Source organism: Euleptes europaea, chromosome 7 (assembly GCF_029931775.1).
Source record: "Euleptes europaea isolate rEulEur1 chromosome 7, rEulEur1.hap1, whole genome shotgun sequence".
Taxonomy (NCBI): domain Eukaryota; kingdom Metazoa; phylum Chordata; class Lepidosauria; order Squamata; family Sphaerodactylidae; genus Euleptes; species Euleptes europaea.
The window spans coordinates 29,595,972-29,616,644 of NC_079318.1; the positions used below are offsets into that span (position 1 = coordinate 29,595,972).

A 20,673-nucleotide genomic window follows, 5' to 3' on the forward strand; every position below is an offset into this window, starting at 1 on the left:
GGCTGGTTCCTCCTCTCCTTTTGACAATGAAAGAATGGGAGATACAGATCTAACCGAAAGCATTCTCGGAGGTGGTAATGCCATCTCCTCCATTTCAGGCAGCAGATTCAGTATCGATTGGCACTACGCTATTTTGGACCCAATTTAGACAGGTCTTTGCACTTGTTTTGTACCTGGCTTTTTTCGCCGGTATTTCCAACAGACTCCTTGGAACCAAGGGGGATTGTACTTGGGTCCAAGTCTGTTCCGATTCCTTAGTCAGAGGTGGCAGCGCAGATTTGTTTGAAGTCACTGAAGGAGGCTTGGAAGGCTTTTCTGCTGCAAAATTGGGCTTTGGCAGCCGAGTCAGAGGACTGTAATGCCTTCTCCCAAAGGGCAGCTTTTAATTTTGATGCCCTATCACTATTATGCCAGGGTGAAGGCAACATTATGGCCCTCACCCAGGCATAATAGACAGAGACTATGGTCATCAGTTTGGTCATCTTTGCCCCAAACTGGGCATACTTTCTAAAAAGGCTTTTTTGTGCTATTCAGAAAGAATTTGCCTGCCAGCTCTGAGGCAGAGGGGTCTGGTGAAGAATTTTCCTCTTGAATGTTACACAATCAACAATATATGAACAATACAGTAACAAATGAGAAAAGTACCAAATTACCACAGAACAATAAGCAACAGAATTTTTCTGAGGTAAACTGATGGCAAGAATATCCGACGAATGACCTACTCCATCAGCGTCAAAAAAGGAACTGAGGGAGGGGGTGCAGTTCTGTTGGACCATGTGACCATTTAGGTGGGAATGGTTGCAATGGTGCCAACGATTCAAGCGACCTCTAGTGGTTTTAAGCTAGAAGAAGATCTTCCCAAGGCAGGTCTGTTCATGCACAGTCCCAATATGGGACTGCACAGAAGATTGAAGACGAACATATAGGTGATTTCTTTAAAAAAGAAAGCAACAGCCCAGAGATAATAAGGTCAAAACATAAGAACTATTTTCAGAAAGAGTACTGAATCCTAAGTGATATTAGCAGAAATCAGTACCAGATATGTTGCTTTATCTAAAATATTCCAACTTCCTGTTATGTAGCTCTATTTATACTCCACTGTCATTATCAAAATGTTTTTTTTAACCTCCACTACATGGCTGCTATCCAGGAATGAACAAATTTGATGAAATAGTATGCATTACATCTGAAGCAGATACATAGGATTTGATTAAGAGACTACAACAGAGTAATCAATCAGTTTCTCAGTGTGTCAGAATATCCAAAATATATTCACTTTTCCTAAACATAGTAAAAATACAGAACTACTGCTGCAGCATCATGCAGAAGTATTTTCATCACATATATAAATCAAGACAGCCAGCCAAGGAAAGTTATACATATACACACGTATGTACACATGCATTACATAAAACCAATTTATTCTAGCATGACCAAGTAATAGAACTTAAGTTAGAACGATGTCGTTAGGCCATTTTATCAGTTCTCACTCAAAGCCTATTCCTACTAGGAGTTCAGCCCCCCCCCAACCCCAGGTTTCCTAAATAATTAATAAACCAGAGCATTTGATGATATTGCCCTTCCTGAAAGGACCCCATGAGGGGTGTACAGGTGAACACAAAATTGCAACTAGGACCTCACATCATACATGTATTTTCTCCTCTTTCTCTACATTCCTCCCTGAGCATGTTGTTAGTATGTAAGAATTTGGGGGTCGAACTTATTCTTCGCTGGACTATTGACTTGATTTTCTTAGAAGTAATAATAGGGTGATAATGATGGACGTGTCACACACGGGAGGCACCATATTGAAACATTAAATGCCTGTGAAATGGAAAAAATGCTACAAGAGAATCAATTTTTTAAGCAACTTACCTAAAACTCCAGTTTCTTGTATTTTCTCTTCAGGTTTACCATCGTGTTTGTAGCCATTTTCTTCTTCAGCTTCATCATCACCCCACCACGACGGTTGCCCATATAATGGGGTACCCCGAGGCATGGCAGAAAGATCTGTATAAAGCAAAACAAATTTGTTTCACCAAGGAAGAATGACAAGATAAAACAAAAATTCTTCCATATACCATACTGCATATTAAAAAGAATGTTAGCCTCTGTTTAAACTGTTTGAAGGTTAGCTACCTACATTCCAGACATAGAACTTGCTAATAATGCAGCTTAAATTGTTTGCCTAGCTATTTGTGAAAAAAAAATTATATCCTTCCCCTTCATAATGAACATTTTGAACCTCTTCCTTCTTTCAGTTTTACTAATATGCCCTGAAATTTGCTACGAATTCAGGTTTTTATTACTTTTGTAGACCACAGGAATCCAAAGCTAGACATGGTGTCATATAAAACACAAAAGAAAAAGAATCTCATGTAGTGGTAGTGGTTAGGCTACAATCTGGGAGACCCGGGTTCAAATCCCCTCTCTGCCATGGAAGCTTGATGAGTGACTTTGGACCAGTCATTCTCAGTTTAGTCAATTTCACAGTGTTGTTGTTACAAGGATAAAATGGAGGCAGGGAAAATGATGCCGTAAGCCACTTTGGGCCCACACTGGAAAGAAAAGTGAGGTATAATTTATTGATTTGGACATTAGGAACACAAGACAACAGCCAGCTATTGTTTTGATGAATAGCAAACTAAAATGTGAGTCCTTTTACCCCAATGTAGCTGTGAGTCCTAAAGTGGGAAACAAACAAACAAAAAAAACCCCTCATGTCCATTGTTAACTACAATGTGTAAAGTGTATATTTTCTAATCAGATTTGTTAAATTGATATTCATGAAATGGCATTTATCGACCAAAATGCTTGGAATTCATATTCTCGGCAATGTTTACAGCTACCCTGTAAAGTAAGCCGGTTGTATAGAACACATGAAAAGAAAATCCAGTCTTCATAATAAACTATTAATAGTTTCTTATGTGTCACAAGTGGAATATAAAACAGCTGATCCATATTAATATGGAATAGTTAGCACCATTCTTCTAAACTTTTAATCACTAATTATCTGAAAGGTTTTATATTTAAAAAGAGTGGCCATGTTTTGCTGTTTCTGCTCTCCTGGCTTTCTGCAAACTATGCAAAACTGAAGTATTCAAAGGGCTGTTCTGTGCAGATAATAGGTTGCACTGTACAAAATGGTCCACAAACTTACATGGATAAATTATTAAGGACGATTATTAAGGTCTATATTGTTGTATATAGTTTATAGTAAGTAGGATCACTACTATCAGATTCCTAAACACATGTATTTGAATGTATTTTAATTGTATGCCTGGGGTCTTGTTTACATATTTGCTTAGTTTCGGCATCGCATAATTTTCAGTACAATTAAATGTCCGGACAAAAATTTGAAGTACTTAATTTCTCTCACCTGTAGATTTATCTTCAGATTTTAGTGCCTCTACAGCTTTGTGGTGCACTTCAGCAATGGCATCTTGTACTTTTGGCTCCACAGCTTTGGCACTGGTTGGCTTTGAACCTTCTACCTCTGAGGATTTTTGGGATAACTGAAGCTGACTTGTAAACTTCTCATGCTAAAGAAATCCCATCAAACAAAGGCAAAAAAGTAACTGAAGTTAGGAAGATACAATGAAATAATTGTAAAATCAAAACTTCTAAGAAAAATGTGCATTTGGGTAATTCATTTCTATGGAAATGAGCATCAGCATATCCTATTTGTCCCAAAGGAAAATGACTCCTCCTAAATAAGGGTTATAGACAAGAAGTTTATTGCCATATGTGCCTCTCTGTGAATTTAAGATAACCCCCTCTTTTTCTTGATGGTGTACTGGACAATTAGGGTTGGTTCACTAGTTATTAGCTCGCACTTGAGTGCTTTGAGAAGTATGCATGTGGCAGCACTTTATATTAACGTTCCCCACTGAAAGCTGTTTATGCAGCTTCCATGATTTGCATCTTCATATAGCCCATGTACTACTTCCAAGTAGAAATACAATATCAGCTCAGACAAACCGAGCTTATGTATGAAATCTTCTTGGTCATCAGTGTTGTAGCAGCAGCCCCACATATTCCTCATGTGTTTGCATGGAGGCTACTGGCTAGGGCCAATCAGCCTGTAGCATCACAACCCAATACAGTAATACCTCCCTAATATTGGCTATGTTCTTCAAAACAGAATGCTGTTTGAAACAGTGCTACAGGAGATATATATAACCAACATTCTCATGAAGATGTGCTTACAGATGGGTCCTGACCCAATGGAGGGAGGGGTCCCTGGACCTCAGCCTGGGAAGGGACAGGGATTCCACATTCTGCCCTAGTTTTCCATTTATCTCCAGGTTACTTCTTTCCCTTCCCTCTGGACACCTGAGAAACAGAACTTGGGAGCTCTCTTGGGCCTTGGGTGGCCCCTAAGATTCCACTCCCTTCAGGGAAGTATCACAAGATGCCCCAAGGCCATTACCATGGAAACTGCCCCAATATGAAGGGTAGCCTGACTTGGCCACCCATTTCCAGGAGCTGAGCCGGTCCTTTGGGTTCTAAAAAGTGGATTGGTGCCAGATTCCCTTGCTCACTTCACCTGCTGGCAGGGTTTGGCCAAACACACTGTTCCATGGTGAGCACCATGGCCCCCAGGACAGCAACAGAATACAGATATGCCTTCTTCAGCTCTGATCATGCCACAGAGCTACCACCCAGTCCCCTCTCACATGCAGGACAAAGCATGAAAACAGTACTACAGAAGGTATCACAGTCCTAAAAAAGTAAATGTATTTACCTTAAGTGCTTCTTCGGGGACTCTCAACTCTCCTCTGACTACAGTAAAAAGATTAGTATGTATAATGTGATAAGGAAAACAGTGATAACTCCATTGGAAATGTTACTAATTCTTTTTGGTAACAACATTTTTGGAGGAAGTATTACAGCAGATTCAGTTTTTACAAGATGCCACAATGCAGTCTCCATTTATGGTATCACAGTTATCGCAGCTAAATAAAGAACGTACATTAGTAAAGAAACATATGCAAAGCTACATCACACTTTTCCACTTAAACTACACAAGAATATTTTTTCTCCCACAGCCAACTGCTAACATCAGTGACAGTTCTCTTTGACTAGCATATGTATCTGCATTGTCAATCTGAATCAAGAAATTCACATGGCCTTTCGTATGTTATATAAAAGACAACAGAATTCTGGCACCTTAGACATGCAATTAGTCTGTATATGCAACAGACTGGAGGGAGGGAGAAAAAGAAGTACAATTGTGCTGTATTCTCTCCTATTGTGCTTCTGGTGCTATGTATATAAAGGAACTTGCTGGGAGTGAAATGTGCAACCTCCAAAGGTGAGAATAGCTAAATACCTTTGCAAGTGCTTCTTCTAAAATTACACTTTTGCTCTTCACTTTGTTTCACCGTAACATACAAAGGTGCTGTTAAGTTTTTAAAAAAAATAGTTTAGATAAATTATTCTCCACTTCCATGCGAAACATTTCAATTGCCCCAATTAAAGGTAAAGGTCTCCTTTGCAAGCACCGGGTCATTCCAGACCCATGGGGTGACGTCACATCCCGATGTTTCCTAGGCAGACTTTGTTTACGGGGTGGTTTGCCAGTGCCTTCCCCAGTCATCTTCCCTTTACCCCCAGCAAGCTGGGTACTCATTTTACTGACCTTGGAAGGATGGAAGGCTGAGTCATCCTTGAGCCGACTATCTAAAACCGACTTCCGCTGGGATCGAACTCAGGTCGTGAGCAGAGTTTGGACTGAAGTACTGCAGCTTACCACTCTGCGCCACAGGGCTCCTTAAGTGCCCCAATTACCTGCCAGTAAAAGCCTGATACTCATCCTTTTCAATTATGAGATTCAGGTTTGAATCCCTACTCTGCCATGGAAGCCTGCTGAGTGATCTTGGGCCAGTCACACCCTCAGTCTAATCTACTTCTCAGGACAGTTGTGATGATAACATATGGAGAAGGGCAGAATGTTGTAAATAAATGAAGTAAATAAACGAGTTACATGTGAATGCCACCAAAGCAGTAAATGTTGCAGCCTTCTTGATCTTTTTTAGGCTTCCAATGTGGCCCTTTATACTAAACAAATTGTTCATCTCTGTTTCACAGGAAACGCACAAGCAACGAGGCAGTATCTATTTCCATTATTAAAGTGTAGCTTCCAACTGTCGGCACAGTTACTGCACATTATACACCACTGACAAGATAATTAAGATAAGATTCACACTGAACAATTTCTAAAAAGAGTATACAAATTATGTTAATTTAAGAACATTGCCAAACACTGCTATATTTTAACTAAGTAAGCCAGTAATGACACATAATAGAAAGAAGGATATCATATCCAAATCTCAATTTATCGTCAAGTTTTAAGGTTATGTATGTTTGTTCAGGAATCCTTACATCATTCACAAATGTCTGGGGGGAAAACACAACAGTGTTAAGATTTTCAAGGGTACCGAAACTTTCCATATGAATCTCGTTTTGTTCAGACATGCACAGAATAATTTTATTCAGTTGGTGAAGATAACATTCTATCTTACCTGTACAAGAAAAAAATTAAGGAAGCTATATGAAAGAACTAGATTTACTACTGATATCTTAGTTGTTTTATTGGTGTGCTTGTTGCCTGAGAATGATCTTGTATATATTTTAGAATGCCTGATGTGTATTTTATGTTACTGTATACCTTGGCTTATTTTAACGGCACCATTTTAATGTCTTGCTTTAATAGTTTTGTTTTATTGTTATAGTTGTAAAAAGACTTGAGCAGATCTCTGGAAAGGTTGCATATAAAATTTTCTAAATTAATAGACAAAATAATATGGCCTCTGCCACATAAGTATTACAACAGGACAACTAGAGAAATATGTTATCAACATGTAGAATATGAGCTGCTCCAATAATCGGTAGACATTTTTCTTAATATGTATTCTTACCTCACAGTTCAATCACAGTTGTTGATTCTAATACCAGTCAATTTTTAGTATGCTTAAATTAAACCTCTTGTTAGCTCAAGCAAACAGCTAGTCATTTTGAGGCCTAGGCCTCAACACCACTGGCATGACGACCACTTCTGGAAGTGACGTAATCACACAGGTGCGGTCAGGGGAGACACTCTGGTATTTGGGCAAAACTTTATGGTAAAAACTGTTTCTACCATAGAGATTTTCCCCAAATACCAGAGTGTCTCCCTCGGCATCAGCAATGTGATGGCATCACTTCCAGAAGTAACATCGTCATGCAGGTGACATTGAGGCCTAGACCTCATTTTAAGCATGATAAGATCCCCCCCTCCCCTGCGGTGGCCAGGGGGGACCTGGCTACCCTAATTGTAAACCCACACACACACAAATAGTGGTGCATTTTGTTCATGAGGGCCCCCTTATTCTTAGAGGGCTTTTGAGACAAAACAGGATGATGAAGGAAGGCAGGAAAACATCCACTTCTCCAACTCCTTCTGTAAGCTTATCCCCATAACTGTATTTCACTCAATGCTATTACATGTTTCTTCTACAATCAGCATATTTACTAAAAGGTTTAAGTTTGCTTACAAAATACAGCTGTAAACTATTACATTCAAGCCCTCAAAAAAAGCCCTCTCAAACGAAACAAACGTATGCCTTCCAAAAAGGAAGAAGACAGAGAGCCCACCTCCATACTTTTAGAAACCCATTGCAAAGAATAGGAGCAGGAATGGAAAACACTCATGACCAGGTAGGACTATGTGCCGGCAGCAACAAAGACATACAAGGAGAAATTGACTGAACAAATACTTATTATATCACCTCTGAGTTTTTATAAAATTAATTTCATTTCTTGAAACTGAAATATATTTAACTTACCCCATTTAGACTGCCTAAATCCTTCACCAAGTGCTCATCAGTCGAAGAATCATAGTTGACTACAGCATGTTGCTTGTCCACGCTACGTGACTGAAATATTTATAATAAAAGTTGTATGGTTAAAAAGTGAAGTGATAATAATACTCACTTCAAAAATATTTCAAAAAAGTTAAGAAACTAAGAAAATTATAACCAGGTTAGCAATGAAAGGGTCATTTACGGCAAGAGAAAGAGAGAGACAACCCATTTGCCCATATCATCTGGCATAATAAAATTACTGGAACAGCAATTGCAGCTGATAAAATAATCTGTAGAGGTGACGTGAATTCCAGGAAACCCAATTTAAAAAGCAGTGTTACGGTCAAATCTTTATCTATAATGGTAATGTCAGAATTGTTGTTTAGCTATCATGACAGCCACTGAAACCATTTTTCCAGGCAATAACTGATTTAACAGAAAGAGAAGAGACTCTCCAAATAGTTATCTCATGAACAATGAATGTACTAAAAAGGATAAATGTCAACTCCCTTCCTCTAGTCTTTCAACCATGCCTATACACTGAAGATATTACAAATTAAAAAGTGTTAGTAATGCGAAGTTCTCTCTCTTTAGGTGATAATTTACAATATAGTCCAAAGAAAATGAAGTTTTTCACTTCACTGATTAAATGAAAAGAACAGTAAACAATTACCGTATTTTTCGCTCCAAAGCACGTACCTGACCATAACACACACCCCCCCCCCAGCTGGCCGTCGGGGCGGGGAAAGACGGCTCGCACACGAACGATGCGAGCCGGCTCTGTGCGTCCCGCCCGCCTCCCAGCTGGCGGGCGGGGAAAGCAGGCTCGCGTCGTTCCAGCGCGCCCAGCAGGCTCTGTGCGCACATTCGCTCCATAACACGCACAGACATTTCCCCTCACTTTTGAGGAGGAAAAAAGTGTGTGTTATGGAGAGAAAAATACGATACAAATTGTGGATGGTTTCATTTAGATGCCTCTAATTCCAAATTAAAATCTACCACCACTAGGTTTTCGGATACAGCTAGAGAACGAAGCTTCTATAAAACATGTGTGGGGAACAAATTGTGTGTGTACATGTGTGTGTACACATAGACACACACTGCAAAATATAATTTTCATTTCTATATATAAATAAACAAATCTGTAAATTCTCATGACCAACACATACAGAAGACAAAGGGGTATTTCATGTGTTCTGCCCACATGCTCTGCATGCAAATAAGAGAGTTATGAGAAGTTCTTGCACTACACATGTATGTAAAACAAAGCTTCATTGTTAGTCCCAACTTCAAGATATTACAGATATGCAGAAATTCAAGCCATCCAATTACATACATATTTAACAGCCATCTGTAATTACTATTACAAAATTACACATTTTATAGTTACTTTTCAACTGGAAAGAGTAAGACGGGTCAGTAACTAGGATTAGCATTGAGGTGTTCAGTTGAAGAGTCTGGAACAGGTCTGCATGGAAATGACAGGCAGGCAGGAAAGCAGATCAGCTGGGAAGGCTGTAGGACAAACAGGAAGGTGCATGCGTGCACACACAACTGGGCACCACAATTTGAGAAGGATGTAGACAAGGTGGAGCGTGTCCAGAGGAGGGCAACAAAGATGGTGAGGGGTCTGGAGACCAAGTCCTATGAGGAAAGGGTGAAGGAGCTGGGCATGTTTAGCCTGAAGAGAAGACTGAGAAGTGATATTATATCTATCAAGTACTTGAAGGGCTGTCATATCAAGGATGGTGCCGAGTTGTTTTCTGTTGCCCCAGAAGGTCGGACCAGAACCAACAGGGTGAAATTAAATCAAAAGAGTTTCCGTCTAGACATTAGGAAGAATTTCCTAACAGTTACTGCAATTCCTCAGTGGAACAGGCTTCCATGGGAGGTGGTAAGCTCTCCTTCCCTGGAGCTTTTTAAGCAGAGGCTAGATGGCCATTTGTCAGCCATGCTGATTCTATGACCTTAGGCAGATCATGAGAGGGAGGGCATCTTGGCCATCTTCTGGGTGTGGAGTATGGTTCACTGGGGTGTGGGGGGAGGTAGTTGTGAATTTCCTGCATTGTGCAGGGGGTTGGACTAGATGACCCTGGTGGTCCCTTCCAACTCTATGCTTCTACACAAACACTCTGTCAGAGGTTGCCTTTTGGTTCTTCACTGAATGTCTTCTGAGTTCTTGCCTAGCCATGCTTGGGCTGGCCCGTACAAGCGGTCAGGCTCTTGACATGAGTTAGGCCAGTGTTTGCATTTTTGCTTTGATGTTCATTTGCTCTGTTATTCCCACTCCCTGTTCCATTCCCCCCTCCCTTGCCTTGGCCTTGAACGGCTAACGAGCAGCACCGTGTTTAGGCTCCGTCTTCCTCCTTCCTGCCAAGCACCGTTATCTAGTCATTTCCCAGGCCGTTTGAAACTGCACCTGTGATGTAATCATGCTTTTAAGTTATGCCTTGTAGCCTGGCTCGTCATTAGCAGCTTTGAACCTGCAGGTTACCTTAGCTGTACCTGTTGCTTCTTCAATAAAGTTTACCTGCTTCTGACTTGACAGTCTGAGCGAGTGGCTTTTTGGGAATTGCCCAGGTTGGCAGGAGAACCTGACACACTCCCATGAAACTGTTGTCCAGGCAAAGATCAAACAACCTAGACATATTGTCGAAGGCTTTCATGGTCAGAGTGCATTGGTTCTTGTAGGTTATCCGGGCTGTGTGACCGTGGTCTTGGTATTTTCTTTCCTGACCTTTCGCCCACAGCTGTGGCAGGCATCTTCAGAGGAGTAACACTGAAAGAGAGTCTCTCTCCATGTCAAGTGTGTAGGAAGAGTAATATATAGTCAGAAGGGGGTTGGGTTTGAGCTGAGTCATTGTCCTGCAAAGTATTAAAGGTAATGTGCTAATCATTGTCCTGTAAGTATCAAGATAATGTGCTAATGAGGGTGTGGTATGTTAATGTGGAACCATTGTATCCTGAAGTGATCTGTTAACATGTGGAATCCAAAGCTAATCCGCATGGCTATTGTGGACTGTAGTCTTTGTTAGTCTGGAGGTTTTCAGGATAGAAAGCCAAGCCTTATTCATTCTTAAACTCTCTTCTTTTCTTCAAAGTTGTGCTGATGTTTATGAATTTCAATGGCTTCTCATAAACATCAGCACAACTTTAACAGAAAAGAAGAGAGAGTAAGAATGAATAAGGCTTGGCTTCCTATCCTGAAAACCTCCAGACTAACAAAGACTACAGTCCACAATAGCCATGCGGATTAGCTTTGGATTCCACATGTTAACAGATCACTTCAGGATACAATGGTTCCACATTAACATACCACACCCTCATTAGCACATTATCTTGATACTTACAGGACAATGATTAGCACATTACCTGTAATACTTTGCTGGACAATGACTCAGCTCAAACCCAACCCCCTTCTGACTATATATTACTTTTCCTTCACACTTGACACTGAGAGACACTGTCTTTCAGTGTTACTCCTCTGAAGATGCCAGCCACAGCTGCTGGCGAAAGGTCAGGAAAGAAAATACCAAGACCACGGTCACACAGCCCGGATAACCTACAAGAACCAACCTAGACATAATTATTACAGACAAGACAGTGAGAACCACTGAGAGCAAGGTTATGTGGAAGCTTGGAAAAGCAAATACTGAGGTTCTCATCTTTTATCTCACCACTCATTTATGACCAGCATACTTGCTATATACCTTATGAATTTCTTGAAGACAAGGTCAACTACCTGGACCACAAGATGATAAACAGCAGGGTGGGCCTCACCTAGGGATGTGCAGACAGAAGAGGCCTGATGCTTTTGCATCCCATCTGTTGTCTGCACTGTGATTTGGGGTGTGTTTTGCTCTTGGATCCTGCATTTCCTTATCTTGCAGATAAATAAAATTGGCCCTTCAATATCCCAACTAATGGTAGTCTCCTTTGATACCATGTCCATCTGCAATCAGTACCTACAAAGAGGCTAACAATCAATCGTGAATGAACTATTCTGCTGCAGTTAGTAACTGTATACAGAATACCACCCCCTCTGATATGGATCATATAGTTCCATTAACACTGCACAGAGAGTTGCAACACAATTTGTGATAGTATGGACAGGACTGTAGGCTGTGCACACCACTAGGATATAGAACAACATTTATTGCTTTAACTGAGGCATGTTCAATCCCTAGAAGATATAAATATTGATAATATTCTGGGCTATACTAGCAATAGACAAGGGTATAAATGAAGAAACCGGAGAAGAAAACTGTAGAAAAAGTTATGGCAGGCATACACTGTGAGATTGGAACTTATGAGCAGGACTCTATGTTTTCTAAGCAAACAGCATCCCCTTTGAGTAACTGTCCAATAGTAGTTTTAAGTCAATCAATCATCACCTTTATTGGCATAAAAAGGAATAATCAGAACAGTCTAAATACATCCAGCATCAAATTTAAAAATTTCATAGTTAAGATACAAGCTCCCTTATGTTTATTGCACGTTGTAAGAATTCTGCTACCCGATTGGTTAAGTTCTGGTTATTCAATAAGAACAATAATTTATATTTATCAGACAACTCCTGCTTTTTACTTAGCAAGGGTAATAAGAATTTGACCCGGATTTCTGCATACAAATGGCAGTATAACAAAACATGAGTAACAGTTTCAACATGAGCATATTCACAAGAGAAGACTGTTCATATATGGAACTTTATGATATCTCCCCTCTCTCAGCGCTGAGGGCAAAACGTTAAACCTGGCCAGCATAAAAGCTCTTTGTTGATGCGGATTAATTAAATTATAAAAATACGAAGCAACTTTGTTCAAGCAAAAGGGAATTTCCATATTCAGAGGGGAGCAGGTTCTCCTAGCCGCACTCATAAGTTCTTGTCTTTCCATATCCAACAATCTGCTCTTAATTCTAACAAATATCAAGTTTGCAGAGTCTAGGGTCAACCCATCTAAAGAAATCTCCATAGATTTAATTTTTATTCAATAAATTTTGACCATTTGAATTGAACATCTGCAAGCATCATGTGTGTGAGACTGGTGGGTTCTGATCTAAACAGTAGACGCAACCAAAATTTAATTGTGCTCAACTGTCCAATAGTAGTTCAACACACACATGAACAAATGAGGCTGCTTATTATGAATTAAATTATCATTATGAATTTTTATAAGCTGGCAGACTTTGGCAGCAATAAGAAATTGCATAGCCTTTTGAGATTACTTCTCAGGACTCCTGGCGGAGGGGGCAAAAACCAATGAAAATAATGATTGAGTTTCTAAATTTTCAACTAGTAAGATCCATGGTATGAAAGGATGTTTGAACTGAGCCATTAGTTTGGATCCCATGGATGCGCTAACATCAGCCTCCCCTGCCTCAAGAATCCTCTGCTGAGGATTAAGGTTGGCCTTTGGAAACAATATGTCCGGTGACATGGGGACTGCAATGAGAAAGGGGACCGGGGTGGGGGGGATTTGTCACATTGGTTCTAGTGTGAATACAGCAAGTCTTGAGATAAGCTGGCTTCACTTGCACAAGAAAAAAAGCAGTGGTCACTTTTGCCCAATTCTACTTCCTCGTTGCAGCATTCTGTGTTGCATGACACTTTGTGAGGGTCAAGGCACCACTGTGATCAGAGGTTTTGTTGGGAAATGGAAAGATTAAAAAGCAGCAAGTACTCAAAATTATGAGACTTATAGCGCATACCTGAGAAGCGCCGGCATCCAGGGCTTAAGTCCCGTAGGAGGCCAGGAAAAGGCCGCGCCGGTGTCTGGGCCGCCCGCACGGGGTATCTGGGCAACTTACATCGGCGTTAGTGGGCCCCAACGCCGGCGGGAAGGCCTGGTCGCCGGCCATTGCAGCGCCGCCCTGGGATGCCAATGGGGCCTTCCGGCAGCATATGAATGACAGCAAAGGCCGCGCCGGAGTTCCGGGAGGCGTTCCCAGGGTGGAACGGTGTCCCAGGAGGTGTTCCCGGGGCATTTCAACACCAGCCTGGGGTCGGGGCCGCCTTTTGGCGGCCTCAAAAACCCTTTTGGGCGGGGAACATCCCCCTTTTTTGCTGAGATATATGCCACCTTTTAGGTGGCGTATCTCCCGTGCAACCCTATGAGGGTTGCATGGATTTTTTGCGCAGTGTTGCCTCCTAAGCCCGGCGCAGGCATTCCACTCAGGAATGCACTGTAAAGAGTGATCAGCTGATCAAGAACAAGCTTTGAGACAACATTTTAATTTTTACTTGTAAAATTCCAGACCAATTTCAATTCTTGCTAAAGTTAAGTCTTGAAGGAGAAATGCATGCACGCGGAATTAAAAGGCATAATTGTCATGCAGAATTATCACTGAATAAAGCTGTAATAGAAGACACAGAAAAGTAATGCTACTTAAAATATTTAAAATATATAAACAATTCATTGTTTAACTGCACAAGGAATGGCACCAGATAGAGATTATAATTAGCAAAATACTAAATGAACCTCTTTCTTTAAAGTTAACATTGGACAACTTAATTATACGTGAGTTGCACTAATACTATGAATTAGTATACAGCAAGATGCTCAGAGCACACCCTAAGCAATTTGCAGTTATAGCAACTGCGAAGTTCCTTGCAATGCTCACAGAGGTAAGATGCCTTATATAAGAAACATTTCTGATATAGGAAGCAAACAAATGCCCTTGCAGAACAACAAAAGTCTCATTTTGCACAAAAGATGTAATAAAACACTAATTTTTGAAGAATTCAAAAGCAAGACATAGGGGAATTGACTAAAGCAGAAAATGTTGCAATACTGTGTGACCTTAACTACCCTCAGATTGACTGGGAAAATTTACTGGGCACTGGAAAAATTGGTCATGGAGTGGACCAGAGGCATATTGATCTTGGACTTGGTTCTGTGTGGGGCTCAAGACCTCGCGTGAGATATAGACGTTGTTGCACTAGCCGGGAACAGCAACCACAATATTATTAAGTTCAACATCCCTAACCATGGAGAATTTCCTCCAAAGTCCAAAACAGTCACATTTGACTTCAAAAGAAGAAACTTTAGAAAAATTAGGGGACCAATTAGAAGGAAGCTGGAAAGGAAACTCAAGAGAATCAAATCCCTAAGGGAGGGTTAGAAGCTATTTAAAACCACACTAATTGAGGCCCACATGAAATACATACTGGCAAAAAGGCTTCTTTTAAAAAGGGAAGGTTTACGCCAATGAGCTGAACAGAATGGAGCACAGGGTCTCCATTCTGTGTAAGTCAACAATTAGGCAAGCAAAGTGTAAGTCAACAATTAGGCAAGCAAAAAGAGAATTTGAGAAGCAGATTGCTAAAAACATCAAGATAAACAATAGGAATTTCTTTATAAATACATCAGGAGCAGGAAACCAGTAAGGGAGGTGGCCATTAAATGACAAGGAATAAAAGGACTGCCAAAGGAAGCTTTGGAGATTGCAGAGAAGCTAAATCAATTCTTTGTATCTGTTTTCACTGTGGTGAGTGCGTAGCATTTACCTGCGCCACAACCACTATTTTTAGGGAGTCTGAAAAAAAGAGTTAAATTGAGGTGAAGAGATCAAGTTCAAGGACTACAGGGCAAATTAAAAATCAGTAAATCTGTGGGTCCAGGTGGCATACACCTGCAGGTTGTTAAGGATCTCTAATGTGAAATTGTAGATCTACTAACCAGAATATGGAACTTGCTCCTAAAATCAGCTTCTGTACCAGAGGACTGGAGAATAGCAAATGTTATACCAATTTTTTAAAAGGGGTCCAGAGGAGAACCAGGAAATTACAGGTCATTTAGCCTAACATCTGTCCCAGGCGAATTAGTAGAAACTGTAATCAAAGAATTATTAAGTGCAAAGAGGCTTCGGTTGCATGCCAGCCTCTTGTGACTCGATGACAGAAGGCTGCCAGGAGGGCCTCCCGGCTTGGGTGGCAGCTGCAGGAGGCTGCCTAACACAGACACTGCTGCGGCTGGCTCCACAGAACCCACTGGAGTGGGAGGGAACCTAGTCGGAAGTGCCTTTATTGTCATACAGCACCACTGGCTCCCCCCCTCACAGTGCCACCATCTATCACAGTGGCTGGTGGGGAGAGGGAGCGATGGAGGGGCTCTGTGCAGACACTGAGAGTAAGATCGTGTGGGTGGGGGAAGATTAAAACCCACCCATTGTCAGCAAGTGTGAAGACAGAACCATTTTGTTCTTGGCATCAGTATTATTCTCCATCTTGTGTGCTTAGGTTTAGTTTCAGCAGTTTCCCAGAGGCCTAGCCAACGCTCGCAGCTAACAAGCAACACCCGCAGCTTGTTACCCTAACAGACAGTACCATCAAGGACACCAGAACACACCGGGTTAATTAACTGAGTTAGCTCATCTGTGTGATGATGGGAGGGGGACGAAGTCACTCTTTCCTACTGAGAACGCTATTCCAGCTCAAACCAGTTTGAACGGTCCAGAGACTTCTCCCTAGAGACTATCCTGATTGGGAGTTGTAGGTCATCTGACCTGAGCCCACTTTGCCGTACGTTAGGCTATGCTTCATAGTGGTCACTTCGCTTTTACCTTTTACTTTACCTTATGATATTCTACTTTCCTCCACTCCAGCAAGTATTCTGCAGCCTGAGACTATGTTTCTACAGCTATTAAGATCAGCAACTATGTAACAACTATGAGAGAAGCAGCCTGTCTGGGGAGCATATGAGCTATTGCTGATTATAGATTGAAAATTCAAGCTTGTTTGGCTGAAGAAGCCACTTTTACATGGTGAAAGCGCTGTGAATACCTGGGATGGCATTTCCTTGATCACCTATGCCTGATACTACCAAGCAATCTGCAACAAGCCAAGCCGTTTGTGTTTTGGAGTGAGCAATTCCGCTCCTTAACTTTGTTGAGCTTCTGTTGGCTGTCAGCTGTTTCTGATGCTTGTTCAGGTTTTGTATTCATTGTAATATTGTAATTTTGTATCCTTCTTGCTTAGTGATATTGGCTCCTTAGGAGCGCTGTTTGAATATATCTTGTTGATTCAGATTTCTACCTGAATTGTGTTCTTATTTGTTATTAGAACGCTGAGACTACTGCTGTTCTTTATTGCTAGTAAGTATATTCAGCGAAGACTTTGTTATTTTCCGTGCCACTGTGCCTCATGACTATGTAACTATGTTTTAATCTACTTCTTAACTTTTTACTATCAGTAAAGCATCAGCTTTTAAGGATTGTTGAGTTTACTGACCTAGCCCAGTTACTTGGTTACTCTATAACCACGGCTGAGGCTGAGTTGTGACAGCAGGTTCTTAAGAGTTTTTTGCAGACCTGGGGGGTCCCCCAAGTAGCTTAGATGGGCATACTGTTATAAAAATGCAGTTATAAAAACGCTGCTTTAAATTATGTTACTTCAACGAACATTAGTAAGAAAGCGGATTGGTTTATAGAGATGATAAAGTCTCTTGAATGAAAATACATGTATTCTGATGTTCCTCTGACCAGTACAATCGAAACTTCCTCCTCCTCCACTGCAGCTTCCCATTTTGTATGGCTTTTATTCCACACAGACCTGCCACCCCCAACCCTTGGCACTGCCTTTTTGGCCCATGTAAATGGCTGTAGCAGGAAGGGAAAGGTGGGGAACAGCTGCCTCTGCCAGCTCCTTCTGCTGGCAAAGCATAAGATGTAACCTGTTGTTCAGGTGTAAATGGTGCATAGAATATTTTCTGGCAGTGTGGCTAGAATGGTATCCTAGACAAAGCAAGTGAGGCAAGCTTGATATATAATACTTTGTTGATGAAATTCTAACCCAGCCTGTTATTAATGTATTTCAGACACACGTCAGAATCAAAGAGCCAGCTTATATAGTCCTTGCTACCATGTCATAGGAATATACTTGGCATACTCCCAGACTGCCTCCCTAGATCAGGTGGTGTTCTGTATTTCTTTTTTAAAAGACTGCTTTAAGTTGTCTATTTTATTTCAGAATGAGAATCATGAGAAATCCACAACTCTTCCCCACCCCCCATCAATTTCCAAGCTTTCCATTTCAGACCTTGGAAATACCAGAGAAAGACAATGGTTTTCTGGATTCTAATGTCTTGTCAACTACTATTGAAATAGATGTTAAGCTGGTCTGGAGATTTGCCCTGTAGATAGGAAGTACGTTTTCAATCTCACTCTTTCATTGGAAATCTTCAACTAGCTACACAGATTACACACTAGTCACACGCACAGATTTATCTAATCCAAGTAATTAATACCGTAGAGTACACTAGTCCTATTCTTCTATGTGGCAATTAGGGGAATGATTAAATTACTAACGAATTAAATTAGGGGCTGCAAAATACTTAATAATAAAAAATATAATCCTCAAAACTTTCAGCATTTACACCTGGAGAACTGGATGCCATTACCTGCAACATCAGCTCGCAGTCATCTCTTCCAACAAAAATCATCTCTCGTGGCAGCCTGTGGCGGGTGCCTCCACTGCTCACCAAAAACCAGGATGTTAAGCTCATTTTCTGCTTAGCTGATAAATCCTTGGGAAGGCTACGTCATCCTGCAGCAAGACACAGAGATTAAGAGAAAAGTTTTCAGTTACATTTTCAGCTCTTGCTCCTGCTAAAAGTAAGTGCTGTTGGGAGTCCTGTACGAACTAGGCATTATAAACAGACAAGATTTCAGATTTCTAAAAAAAAAAAAAAACACTTCACAAATGAATTTCTTAACATATTTAAGGAAACTGATACACACAACGCCATGTGTGAAGACTGCAAATATATTTTGGCACATATTCGATACTGGATAGCCATGGCAGCATGAAGTTGCTGGTGAATGCAAAATGTACAAAACAGATGTTTTATCTTCACAAGTGACAGCATGCTTGAGCGTGTGTATATATATTTGGTCTCCCTATGCCTCAGCTGGAAAAACATAATTTGTAAAGCCCCACAAAGTTCTTCTACACAAAGGACACCCCATTTCAAATATAATAAACTTAAATCAATTTTAAAGCATGTGCAAAATCATAAGCTTTTCTACGGAAATAAAATCTAAGCAGCATACATTGTTATGAAATGAAATGATGATAGCCTTGGCATCACATTCAGAAACACCAACCAGTCTTGTATGACATATATATTCATACTTGTGAGGATCTGGAAGAGTACTATGTGCCACTAGTACAGCACGGGGCAGAATTTGTATGGAGACACAGATGCATGTGGCCCACCCGGAAGGTGTCACTGCTCACAAACGTTGCTTTTGTGGTGCTGTCCTCTGGATGCTTAACAAGAACTGTATATGCTCCTGAGGCACTCACATGGGAGCCTTGATAAAGTCGAGCAGCTCCTCAGTCAGAAAGGAAACACAACGGCTTTTTTTTTAAAGAGTCTTAGTATATCCTTAGTATATTTCTGAAAACTTAACAAAACTACCATGAAATTATCCAATGGCGTTGCTCGCACTTGTCGATACATATATACAACAAAACCAACTATTGAAAACCACATTTTCAGTATTTAAAGGCACAGAGCTGAGAAATTGAATTTAATATTTTTTATGGTCCCCCCCATTATGTTCACTCCTTATGGAAGCACCAGGGTTCGGTAGTAGCACACAACATTTGTACGCAGAAAGACAGTCCAATCTCTGGTATTTCTAGTTAAAGGGTCTCCAGCAGCAGTTGCTTGGAAATACCTTTTTCTGCCTGAGACTCACGAGACTCACCACTAGTCAGCAACAATCTGTTAATGTATCAAATGTAAATTAGAGGATTTATCTTACCAGATTTTTAATGGCTTGCTTGTGTCATATAGATAGTTTTTATACTGCTTATGTCCAATGGCTTTTTAAATATTGTGATGTGGTTTTAATCGTAAACTGCCTCGAGCAGGCCTCTAAAGAGGCAGCACAGAAATATCATAATATAAAACAAACAATGATTTGTTGGACCAAAGATCTAACAGCATAAGGCAGCTTCATATGTATAATTTTTCTTTCAAGGCAGTTAGATAAACAAACTATAAAGGTTTTAGCATCCAATGGAAGCTGACAGGCAATAGATTCAGGATGGGAAAAAAAGAAATACTCATTGAAACAACAAGTAATTAAAATGTGGAATTCACTGCCAGAGGATGTAGTGATGGCTACAGGGATTGATAGCTTTAAAAGTGGATTAGATAGATTCATGAAGGGCAGGTCTATCAGTGGCTACTAGCCAAGGTGACTAAAGGGAAAACCCACATTCAGAAGAAGTAAACCTCTGAATACCAATGCCAGTTGGCAAGATGAGGGGAAGGCTTCAGCCTCTAATGCCCTGTTGTTGGCCCTACAGAGTAACTGCTTGGCCATTGTATGACACAGGATGCTAGACTAGATGGACCAGTAGTCTGATCCAGCAGGACTCTTCTTATGTTGATTAAGCTTGGAAGAAAGCCTTCCACCACAATATTACCAGAATAGTTCAACTCCCTAAAGGAAAAAGGTATCACGTACATAAAGAAACAATTTTTTAAAAAATCAGACTATTTTGTAGAATAGTTCCATGGCAATTATGCTACATTTCCAGAAAGCTTCTGGTCAAGACTTGAAATGTGATATTAGTACATAGTTGTAAGTTTTAATGTCAAAGGCTGAAATCCTCCCTGAAACAGGGACAAAGCCCTGATAAAGTCATGGCAATTCCTTCTGAGTTAATGTGCTAGGACCTCAAAGTAAACTGTAACAGAGTTTTGCAAGAATATTTTTATGCATCATTCAGAAGTCCCACTAGTAGCAGCAGCAGCAAAAGAGAATTGTAGTGGTCTTTTACTAACTAACATTCAGACAGACAGGAAAAACA

The 20,673-nt window shown here is 40.6% G+C and overlaps 1 protein-coding gene across 4 annotated transcripts in view; it reads right to left on the reverse strand.

Moving 5' to 3' along the window:
- CEP170 (centrosomal protein 170) overlaps positions 1-20,673 on the reverse strand; it is a 102,074-nt gene that overhangs the window by 62,480 nt on the left and 18,921 nt on the right. For 3 of the 4 annotated variants that reach the window (XM_056852563.1, XM_056852562.1, XM_056852561.1), the window contains exons 1-2: positions 3,380-3,512; positions 1,876-2,010 (exon numbers count right to left, since the gene is read on the reverse strand). In XM_056852563.1, coding sequence (XP_056708541.1) covers positions 1,876-1,999 — 124 coding nt within the window. In that variant the 5' untranslated portion in view covers positions 2,000-2,010; positions 3,380-3,512. Of the gene's footprint in view, positions 1-1,875; positions 2,011-3,379; positions 3,543-4,747; positions 4,807-6,323; positions 6,403-7,829; positions 7,920-18,244; positions 18,391-20,673 lie in introns of those variants that run through there. The other variant, XM_056852564.1, reaches the window with a different exon arrangement.